This window comes from Ixodes scapularis, unplaced genomic scaffold (genome assembly GCF_016920785.2).
Source record: "Ixodes scapularis isolate PalLabHiFi unplaced genomic scaffold, ASM1692078v2 PGA_scaffold8__174_contigs__length_109621045, whole genome shotgun sequence".
Classification (NCBI taxonomy): Eukaryota; Metazoa; Arthropoda; class Arachnida; order Ixodida; family Ixodidae; genus Ixodes; species Ixodes scapularis.
Window position 1 is genome coordinate 3,971,850 of NW_024609883.1, and position 11,986 is coordinate 3,983,835.

General features: G+C 46.9%; 1 protein-coding gene across 2 annotated transcripts in view; it reads right to left on the bottom strand.

The window, feature by feature from the left end:
* LOC8050777 (laminin subunit alpha) overlaps positions 1-9,749 on the bottom strand; it is a 161,967-nt gene extending 152,218 nt beyond the window's left edge. For both annotated transcript variants that reach the window (XM_029975553.4, XM_029975546.4), the window contains exons 1-2: positions 9,448-9,749; positions 8,368-8,738 (exon numbers count right to left, since the gene is read on the bottom strand). In XM_029975553.4, coding sequence (XP_029831413.2) covers positions 8,368-8,736 — 369 coding nt within the window. In that variant the 5' untranslated portion in view covers positions 8,737-8,738; positions 9,448-9,749. The remainder of the gene's footprint in view (positions 1-8,367; positions 8,739-9,447) is intronic.
* Between the last annotated feature and the right edge of the window lie 2,237 nt (positions 9,750-11,986).

Below are 11,986 nucleotides of genomic sequence, written 5' to 3' on the forward strand. Positions count from 1 at the left end.
TAAACTCGTTGAAGCAAATTCTTCCGCCTGACTGTTCCACCAAAGTGAGTGCGACGGACTACCTGTGCTACCATTGCTTCATGCACATCACTAAGGAGATCTCGATGCGAAGCTCAGAGCAGTGCCCTGACATATTTGTGCCAGCTGAAGAAGCAATTGAAGATCTAAATCGCAGCATACTACCTACAGATGTGTCACCGCTGAGACAACCAAGCGTCGTAAGAAGTCGGGACAGGCCTGCCTATGTCAAGAGAAAGCAGACAGAACTGGAGCAGGTTGCTGTCAAGAATATACGCTCAAGGCTACGTATTGCGTACAACAGGGACGCACCATCGGGGTCGTCCGAACCAACATGCTCCACATGCACTGAGTGGGTGGACAACTTTCGGCAGGCCTTTGAAACCGCCACCTCTCTCCGGGAACGTTGTCAACTGCTTACACTCCTGCCGTCAACACTGACGAAGAATGAGGTTCAAAAGATGATTCCACAGGCCTCAATGTACCTCATCAGTAAATCCCGAAAACTCAAGGAAAAGCATGGCGTGTGGTATGAGCCGGATCCTTACACGAGGTGCAAGGTGAGCCCTGAGAACCTGTCTGCTGCCCTAGAGTACTTCACGAAAGACGAGCTACAATGTTCGCGCCAAAGTCCCAACCAGAAGGACGTCATCTCTGTCATGCTCAACGGAGAGAAAACGTTCATGCCAAAGCGCTTTATGACACGCTCAATACGAGAGGCCTTCCGTATATACAAAGACAAGCATCCCGATTCTGGCGTTGGGCTAACGAAATTTTATTCGTTGCGCCCTAGATGGGTCCAATGTATTCCACACCAGGAAGTGTGCGTTTGTGTGCGCTGCGTCAATTATTATCTTTGTATTGCCGCTCTAGAGAACGTTACAGGCTCAACATTCAACACTGGTGAAATGAACTCGGCATTTCTGTGCGACCCAGCAACAGAACTGTGCCTTCAAGGAGACTGTGATCACTGCCCAAAAGGCCAGTTTCTTACACTCCAGGAACTTGATATCCCGGAGGATGAAGATATTGTGCTTGCAACATGGGAGTCCGGCGACCTTGTGAAAAAAACTTTGGAACCTGAGACTTTCCTAAAAGTCATCCAAGTGACGGTTGGAAGTTGGGTACTTCACAACCATATCCGGCAAACGCAAGGTAAAGCGATCTACGATGAAAAACAGTGCATGCAACGCGGGAGCATTGTCTTTCATTTTGACTTTGCCGAAAACTGGACCATCGTGCTTCCTGACGAAGTGCAAGCATATCACTGGAAAAAAAAAAAAAAACAAGTTTCGATATTTACATGTGTAGTGACGACAAGAAAATCTACAAACAGCTTTGCCATCACCAGTGAGGACCTGTGTCACGACGCCGCTCACGCTTGCTTGGCTCTAGAAAAAGTGAAGGAGTGGGTTGAAGACAACGTTGCGGTATACTCCTACGTGACGTACGTAAGTGACGGCGCCGCCAGTCATTTCAAGAATCGCTACCAGCTTCACCAATTTGCAAAGGACGATTGCCCACAAGCCCAGTGGTTATTTTCTGCATCTGGACATGGGAAAAATGCATGTGACGGAGTTGGCGGACTCGTGAAGCACCAGGCCACGCTGAACAACCTGAGAGAACGTTCAGTAAGCGCAATTCAGACGGCCAGGACAATGGTGAGCGTTCTATCAAAGAAACTGAAAGGCGTGCATCTTGTATATCTGGACGAAAATGAGGTTGTTCGGTATCGTGAACAAAAAAAAAAGAAGAGTGGCTGACGGTGCGCGCCTTCCCTGGCATTCAGTCTTGGCACGCGTGGCGGCTCAGCAAGTCATCAACAGAAGGGACCTGTGACGTATATGTAGCACGGACAGTCGGATCTGCTTGGAAGCAACTTTATTAAATGGGTACAGCGAGGAAAACCTTAGCGTAAAGTGCCGAATTCGATTTCCCAAGGACTGCTCATTTTGAATGCATGCAGGGACATCTTGTTTATCACATTTTTCTTCACGGGGTATTTAACCTACTGTTTTTGTTGGTGGTTACTAATAATTTTTATCTGATAACTATAAAAAAAAATCCCAAAATGTTATCCTCGAGCAGGATAAAATATATCGGCTTGCCACGATTCATTCATACACCGAGAGCATCGAAGCTGCTCCAGTTAGGCACTATGGCATCCGTCACCTGAAATTGTTTGTAATCGGAAATACACAGCCAACCTAAATATCTTACTATTATATCTTTGTTTTTGTGTGTGGAAGTAAAGTTATTTATTTTACTCTAGATGTAAAATATACCGGAAGGTACAACTTCACACTGCATCATCTTTTCTGAAATCATTGGTCTCTGATATGATACCACTTTGTACGCTTATGTAAAATGCTGTATGCAGTTTCTCCTCCCTTTTACTGTGTGACCGATCGCTCTTTTTATCAATGACCTCATCTGAATAAATGTATATAAAAGATTTGTGCAAGTTTCATGAAACTGGAACTCAGAGTCACTTCTTGTATAGGACACTGCTAAGTGTAGGCTTTGAAAAAGGACCCTACTTTGGGGAGTTGTATCTTCTTTCTCAATAAAATGATGCAACATGTTTTTAATGGAAATGAATGCCGAAATAGAGTATAACAGGTTACCTAAATTTAAAAAAAAAATCGAGGGTGGTGTTTTTTTTTTATTCGCATCGGAATTTTTCTTTGTTTGATTTTTTTTCCATGTTTGACTAAATATATCCTAACTATTGTATCACACAGATACCTTAGTTATTTTCTAAATATTAGCTATATATTAGTAGAATAATATCTGCAAATTATATCATAATGATTAAATTATTTCATGAGATACAGATTTCCAAAGTTTGCCATTTGTCGTTCGAGCAGGCATGTTTGGCAATTTTTAGAAAACTAAATAAATTTTTAATAAATATTATTACTTTATATTACAAGCAAGTTGTACCCATAGTTTGTTTGTAAAAAGTTTTAAAAGTTTCCTAATTTTATTGTTTAAATTATTCACTTTCAAACTTTCCCCCTCCATCAGTGCGCGACCTCTCCCTGCCTTACGATTTTTCTTGTCTCCAAATTTTTTTTCTGGTCAAAACTAAGTGTGGATTCGTTTATACCAGACACTAGACAATGTCATATAAAAACATCAGTTGATTTAAAAATGTCGACCAGCCACCCTTTGGTCGATCTTATCTGAAATCACCCATATATATATATCACACAAAAAAAAATATAGACGCTCTTTTTTCAGAAAAACAAAAGAAATCACTGAGCGTGATTCGTGACTGCGCCCGCTACTGCCCAACCTCGCTGTCATGCCACTTCTGCAAGCAGTCACTAAAATTGCCAGTAAACACACAAAAACTACGCCGATACAATCATCTTGTAGAATATCCCCTTATTGAGTATTAACTGTGTCAATACGGATTACATGTTGCATTTCAGTTAAGAAGAAGAAAAAACAAAAAAACTTTTTTGCGCCGGAAAAAAAAACTAAACATCATTATAAAGTCTGGTAACAATGTATTTTTGCGGAATCTTTGCCAAATCTTTTGAAAAGTTTCCTCGTGATGATGTGATCTCTAATGATGGGCCGAATCCCAAAATTCGGCCCCGAATTTCGATTCGGCAAAAGTTCGGCCATATATGGCCCCGACCCCCAGTTTTTCTGCCCATAACTGGAGGAATCGTACAGCGCTGCCCCTGCGAACTGCACCGGCCCAATTCCCCTCCGGCGATGGAGATAAGCGTCTCCATATCTCCGTATCTCGAGACAATTTGAGCACTTCGAGTTGAAAGGGGACTCTCCACAGGGGCAGTGCCGCAGCAGCCGCGCCTCGCCCGTGCCGACCGGCTTTCTCCTGGCCGTATCTCTCGACGGCGAGAAGTGCCCGAGAGCGCCATCTTATCGGACAGAGACCGGGCGAATCTGCAGCCTCTCCGGGTCATTCAGTTTTATCGGCCGAGACGCCGCTTCGGAGCAGCGCGGAGAAGAGGCGACGCGGCCTGTCAGGGAAGAGCGGTGTCCGATTCCGAGGCAGGCGCGGTCTCGGCTTCCCAGGATGTCTGACTGAGCCGTGCCTCAAGGACACGGGGCTCCCGTTACCCCCGAGCCCTGTGGGACAGCTGCTGCCCCCAACGCGCAAACCTAAAAAAAATCTCTCAACTTTTTTTTTTCTTTTTTTGTGTGTCTGGAGCCACAAATGAATACGTTTCATGGTAACGACAGTAAAGACACTTTTTAGTAATCTTGTTGCCTAAAATCATTGTTGCCAGTGCCTGAAGCTTCATCTCAAATCTCGGGAGAGGCTTATCCGATCTCCAGAACTGCTAGGATGGTCCGGACCGTGACATAAAAAGGAAATGAGATCTTTTGGACTTGCTGACTATTTGTACCGAAAGCTTAGGAAGCCGCATTTTCAAAGCACGACTATCGCCCCCCTGATTCGCCTTTTAATGAATGACACACGAGATGTCAATTTTCTGGAACACACAAGTGGTTAACATGATCAACTGGCACTCACAGGTGGTCAATATAATCAACTGTGAATTTGTTTGAAACATTAATCAAAAGCAATAACGTAGAAAAAATTAAAAGAAGTATAAAAAACGTATCCCCTCTTTCGCATCACGCTAAATTCTGGAACCTACGCCAGGTTATGATCCGACTACGTGCTGTATTCCCTTTTTTTAGTTTCAAACGCCTTTCACACTTCACATGGGGCGTCAAATCCTCACTGCAAAGCTAGCTGCCCAACTCCCTTTCTATATAGACATATATCACTGACTCTTGCACCGATCAGTAGCGAGCAGAAGGCGTTCCTAGATCCCATACACTGGGAAATTTTACACCCTCGAGAATATAAAGAGACATACCTACGTGGCTACACCCTTTCAACGCCTTTATTTCGAGTGACGCCCCCTTTTAATCGTAAAATAAGCGGATGTTGTGTGGAATGCCCCTCATTTTTAAAGGGTGCAAAAAGGGAGTGGAAAAGGGTGCTATTGCGAAGCGAGAACACCCTTCATTTCTGAAGGGTGCTTACAGCGAGATGGCACGACCTGCGTCAAATGAATTTCGTGCTGGTGATCGAGATGTGGCGATATGTAGAAGCGAGGCATCAGCTTTTCACGCAAGAAAAAGGTGACGCGGGTTCAAACTAAATTTCATAGATGTTTCACCGGCAGTGCAATGAGAGTAATTATGAAGCGAACAGATCTACTTTGAATTGAATCAGCTGTCGGTGTTAATATGTAAATACCGTGCCCCCCGAACTGAAGGGCAGAAATCCAGTTTGAAAACTTAAAAAAAAAAAAAAAAAGAAACGTCCCGCCTGTGTAATTCGTCTATAACGAGCAGCATGTAGTGTTGTGTGAGCGGCTCTGTAAAATAGCCGATAAAATAACACGCCGTAAAATGCGGCGTGTTATGGCCCCTCCCTCAAAAAAAAAAAAATAATAAATAAATAAAAGAAAGCAAAAAGGATGACTGCAGTCAGAGTACCCAAAATATTCTTTGAACTGTATTTACCGTAATTGAGCGGTAAACGTGACAACCATTGTTTTTGCTGTGACCACACACAGCGGCGTAGACTTTCCATTTTCCCGGGGGGGGGGGGGAGGGGGAGGACAGGCTGAGAAGCTCTCCGAGGGGGTGCTTTGCCGCGAAATTTTTTTTTACACCGGCAATTATCAGCAGTTTATTTTAGGGGGTACATTTTACAGCGCGTGTATATCGCCATGTGTCCATCGCTGTATGTCAATCACCGTGCAAGCGTAGCCGTGTGTTCATCGCCGGTACCACGACGATGAACAGACCGTTTTTGTTCTGGTGAGTGGGACATCGCAAAATGGCAGGCTGCTGTGGAAGCAGACCAGGCGGACGTAGAAGTGATTTATGCCGCGTTACCTTCTCGCCAGAACTGGAGATTGAAGCTAACGAAAGCACGCTGGGATTCCATTTCCCATGCATTTTGTCAATAAAGGCAACGTAGGCGTTATTTTGTTTACATGATGCCACTACTAGAAGCTCGTTACATGGCACGTAAACAGCGTCTCGGTAAGGATCATGGCCCGGGGGCGAGGGGGGGGGGGGGGGAACGAGCCCCGATGCTTCCCCCCCCCCCCCCCCCCCCCCCCTGTAGTCTACGCCTATGACTACACATGCACGTTGGATGAAAAGTTAACGCATAAAATGTAAGAAAAAAGAACTCGAACAATTACAGCATTTTTGCCACCAAGTGACCTTGAACTACGAGGATTTTCACACACGGCTGATCGAACGAACGCGTTCTATTATAATCCACTTTACAGCCGGCTAAGAAAAAACGTAAGGCTGCCTCGGGTTCATCCCAAACGCTAAATCACCAAAAACTCTCGCTTTTTTTTCTTTCTGACGACTGGGGAGGAGGAGGAAAGATGGTTACTCGGACGCATTACGTTGCCGGAAAGAAGAAAAAAAAAGAAGAGAAAGAAAAAGGGGGGGCGCCAAACGCAAGCTAGGGGCGTCGCAGCAAGGCGGCGGCGGGGAGCCCTTCTCGGAAGGGGGGCTAGTTCCCTCGACCACGCCGCCTCCCAAGTCCTAACGTACACGCAGACACGAAGGGCCGGAGGGAGAGACATCGAGAAGCAGCACACCCGGCGGCCCTTCTTTTAGGCCGCTCTGGGTTTCCTTCTCTCCGCGGTGGTCTGCGACTCCACGTGAAAGACATCCAGAGCTGTCGTCGTGACGGGACGGTTTCTTCGTGTGGTGTCGGAGTGGACGCGCCTGTAGCACGTGCGCGATGCTTTAGTGCAACGCCCAGGTCTTTGATGTCTCGTCAAAGCGGTGGATTATGCGCTACGCAGCCGAGGCTAGGGTAGCTTCAGCAGCGCTTCAACGTTTTCAAAGCTACTTGCGCGAGAAAGGCTCCGTTTGGCAGCCCCGGCTGCAGCATTGTGGAAGTTATGCTAGCCTTGACAACGCGGCACAAAATAATTAACGCTGAGTATAGAGTAGCATTTTGTGTGTCTGTATGTGTGTGGGTACGTTTGGATGAGAGGCAGAGGCTGCAAAGCTTGACGAGGGTTCTAATTAAAAGTAACAAAATCAAGTATAACATATTTAAAAAGAAAAGCGTTTCAATTAACTCTAGACCAGTGGTCGCCAAGCTGTGGTGCTCTTAAAATGTACCTTGCGTTTTAGCTGCCGTGTGCCGCCCTAGCAATTGCTTCTTCTGTCGATATTCGGATTAACGTGCGTGCTGCTGTAAGGCACTCTTCTCAGCAATGTCGGTGGTAAAATCGAAAAAGCGTGCGACCCTGACGGTAAGACACTTAACTAATCTGCTCATGACTAAAATGACGTAAGACGAGTTGAAGTACAAAGTCCGAGTCTCACGATCGGGACGAACAATGAAAACACTTGTAATGACCAAGCGCTTTATCAGTGGAATTCACTGGGGCAAACAACCAACATGAAAGGAATAAAAAAAAAAAAAACTGCCACGCTTTATTGGGACTGTTCTCTTCAAACGTTTCTCATCACCCTCTGCGTATGTCCATCCGGCCACCCCTGCCCTAGACTAAGCTTACGCATGCTCTTAACTCCATGAAAAAAGCATGCTCCGGTGCATGTGGAATAGGCTCTGTAGCTCGTGTGCACATCCTGATTGTAAGAATAACTTTGTGTATTTAACCGAAAAATGGGCGTCTACTTTCTTGTATTCCTGACATTCGTACATGTGAGATCATGAGGACTTGAAGATCTTTCTGGACATATTCTTTCGTTTTCGAATGTAAATACCGATAAACGTCGATTTCATCGAAATAAAATGAATGCCGCTGTATGCAAAAGATGGTGCGAACGGTTAAGGTATGCCATTAACCGTTCGGTTAATGCATGCCATTAACCGAAACCTTGAGATTTACCATTTATTCTAAAAAACGAGTAACAGAAGAAACGTATACCCTGATCGGTGTTTACAAATAACCTTCGTTTATAGCGTCGCACCTGCCACTGGGAAACTCGCTGATGAAAAACACAGACAACTACTGGATGTGTTGGGCGGTATTTATAAATCAATGGTGGAAGGCTGCGTAGCTACAGACGTCGTAGAGTTATAATCTTGAGCCAAAGCAGCAAAACTAACTCGAGAAAGGAATCCTCTTTCTCATTCCGAAGATTCTAGAGTCTCCCCTCACTTCCCAAAACTGGTACCCCTACCGACAGCCCCAGGAACATCCAGGCCAAGCATGGGCGCGACGGCGGGCCCATGGCTCATCCGCCTCCACGAGAGCCATCTGGCTGGGCGGGGGCGCTCCAAAATAGCCGCTCCCGCCACACGCAGATAGGAAAGCATCGAGAGGCACTCGCCTGTCCGAGGTCTATGGTGAGGTTGACTTCGTTGAATCGGGTTCCTCGGGAAAGCGGCGGGCTCTGCCACCAGTGCTCGGAGCCGTCGATGGCGTTCTCGGGCGGATGGGCTCGTCGAGGGTCCGTGCCGTCGCAGTGGTCGCACACCTGTCCCTGGATCAGGTTGATGTGGGGGTTATCCTGCTTGTCCAAGTTGGCTCCGACTAGCTTGCAGTAGAGCTCGGGCGACGCAGAGTCACCGCACGTGGCGGTGGCCCAGATGGTGCGGCCTTCGGCCAGGTTGAAGTACGGAGGGTTCAAGATCTGGGCTCTGCACGCGGTGGCCAGGAAGGCGGCCAGCAGAGCGGCCGCCGTCGCGTGGCGTCCCATGCCTGTTGGGGAACAGCGTCGGTGGACGGCATCAGCATTCGCATCGAGGCCATCAGTTTGGACAAATCATAGGTGAGGGGCAATCTAACAAAAAAATGAAGAGCCGCATGATTCGTCGCGACCAGCCTCGCTTGCGCTCATAATCCAGTTGACTCGAGTACAAACTCTTCGGGTCATGGTATGACGCAGGGTGGGAATAAGTTGCTGTTACTGCTGAAAAGCTGTGTCGTTTGCCTAAATATCGATGCTCCAAAAGATGAGCTCCGCAGTTCTTTCTCTGTGCTGGTGGCGCAGAGATTATGAAATGTGACTTTATGGAGTTTGTAAGATATTGGATGAAACAACATGCTAGACCATTTCTGAGCCCTTGAACAGGGAAAGCTGCACATGTCGAACTGCCAACGCGTTCAGTGTAGTCGAAGCTATCTTGAAACAAGCCAGTACGGTCCCTAAATTAAAAAAAAAAAAAGTAAAAATAATATTTAAAAAAAGAAGGTGGCGTGTTACGTCTTTTTCTCTTAGTATCGGATTCTTCTCTCTCGAATTTAGTCAAACCTCATAAAAATTCGTAGCGATATTCGACCCAAATGAAAGGTCCTGGAACATCATTGTCAGCGACAGAGATGCACCATAATTCTTGTTCGGGGTAGCCGACTAAGCTCGCAGACTTCTCGCATGAAGGGAGCGGGAGGGGGAAGCAGCGGTACTTACGTGGGTGTGGCTGTGTCGGGCTCCCTGCAGGGGCCGCAGGATCCCGAAGAGGTACCGCCGCTGACGGGAGAACAACGTGGAGTGATGTCTGGAGCAGAGCGGCGCCTGGAAGCCCCCGGCGAGAGGAGTGCCGCCCCTCGTTCCCCTCAGAAGGAGGGCGAGGGCGACGGATAACGGCCTCGGTTGCACTCCCAGATAGACCGCAGCGGACACTACGAAATAGCCCTGCGCCGAAAGCGTACCAGTCCGGCGCGGCAACGGCGGCAACCCGAGGGAGCGCCGAGGCACGATTTGGAAGCGTTGGATTGGCGGGGTCGGTTTCTAACTTCCCTTGAGCTCCATCTTCGGACGAAAGGGGAGTTCGGTCGGGGTCCCGCACAGCAGCCCTCGTCAAGCCCTTCCTTGGCAGAAAAAGCGCTCTCGGCGGAAAGACGCTTTCTTTGAACGGAGTGGCTCGAAGCTGGGCTCGTCCTCCCGGAGAACAGCAGCGTTGGGTAGATCAGAAGTGCGCGTAGTGACGTCCGAAGTTACTGGCAGATTTCGTACTTCCATAGATTCTGCAAAAAAATGCCGGCATTACATAACCAATTGCTTCTATGCTGACAACGCATACCGAATACGAGAACCGAGCGCGACAGCGAGTGCAACAATCCAAATGACGTTTCTACTTTTTTTATTTTTTATTTAAAAGTTTATTTCTGAGACAACGCAGTCAAAGCTTATGCATGCGCACTGTTTATATCATTAAAAAAAAGATCAGTCAGGGGTTTTTCTACTTTTTGGCTAAGGGGCCGGAGCGGGGATCTGTCGCTATCTCGAGGGCCGGAAAATATATAGGCAAATATAAATGAGAAACAAGCTAAATACATTATCTCGGGTGAACATATATATGCAGAATTAGAAGTTAGAGCAAAAAAAGAAATAAAAATCAGCTGAAGGTTAAAAAAAAAAAAGGTGTTTTTTGCCGCAAAAATGACCAACGTATCGGCGAAGGCTCATTATCCGGCCATGCTGTAGCGCCAGCGGTCGAAGCCAGATGCCATAGTTTGCGAAGATACCGTTATCTCCGTCAAGAGTTAAAATGCAAAGTTTCCTCGGGAAAATGGAGCCCGGTTTCGGGAACCGGCGCCATTCAGCTCCATGCATTTGACTGGGTCCATCAGCCGCCATTTTCCCATCGAACATTTCAGAAAATCCTTGAGAAGTTTGGAATAAAAGAACGCTTATTAGTTCTGAAACTTTGGCATCTGGTTCACACCGCTACATTTGGGCGGGGATTAAACGTTCGGTAAAAAGAATTTGTTCTTTTTTTTTGTTAATAAAAAAAGAAACTTTTTTAGAGGGGGGCATTTTGTACTTCATTTTAAAAATTAATATTTAGGTAATTATGAACTTACACAATGATTGGGAGCCAGAAAACCGACCAGGCATAAATCAAAGCGCGTAGCAGCTTCGGCAACTTTCACACAGAACACTAAAGCCGATGATAGAACTAATGCTGACAATACGTAATAGACACAGCAGAGTATACATGGGAACGCGAGGGACTTTTAACATACGTAGTGACCACGATATAAACCAGGGTACTAATATAGAAATGCTGGTCATTACAATTTCCACTGAATAATACATCGAGAGGACGCGCATTACAATAGAAGTTTTCTCAGTTTCTATTCATGGTATTTTACTTTTGGCGGTTGGTGCGCGCTTCGGCGGCGTTTCTTTTTGCTCCGGCTGTCTTGCTGGACCGGGCCGGGCTTCATTGGAAGGTCCAGCCACGGGCCGGGCGGCACACCTCCGCCTACCGTGCAAAGTAGACTGAGTTTGTGTCATCTTTCAGTGAACAATTTCTTCTTCTACGTTGAAAAGGTTACAATCTGAAAGAGCACCGGTGTCGTGTTCGCTTTTAGGTGCGCCTTGCAGTGTAGTACTTTCAAGATAACATCCAACTTCCAAGTTATACATTTTAACTTTCAAGCATGGGCGTCGGCAGGGGGGTGCAAAAGGGGCACTTGCCTCCCCCCTCCCTTCCCCAGCTCTCTCGGGTGCGGGGGATCGAATGACGTCGCGAAATAGCTTTTCTAGCAAACGGAGAAACCGAAAGCAACCCTAAAAATAAAATCCACGCACTATTGTTACCTTGGATCCTTCAGCAATAAACACACAAAAAAATAAGGTCTCCCCTCGGTCAGTTGCGATCAACCGCGCCCAGATGGCAAAAAAAAAGAAAGAAAAAAACATAGGGAGGAACATTGCAGTCCTGTGCTGTGAGGAGTCTTAAGCATTCGGGTGAAAGTCAGTAAAATGACCCGAAAACAGAGCGTCTTCTACACAGAGCGGGATTCTTCCAAAAAGCCCAGCAGAACAAATCGGGGTAGCTACGAGTTGGAGATAGTCCGCGCTCCTCCTTCGCGGGTCCCGGGGGGAAGAAGGGGGGGGGAGGCTAGCTTTGGCATTTTTTTTTTTGGGGGGGGGGGTTAGCTCCCCCCAAACCAACCCCCTGTCCACGCCACTGCTCACGACAGTGCTCTGTTTCGTA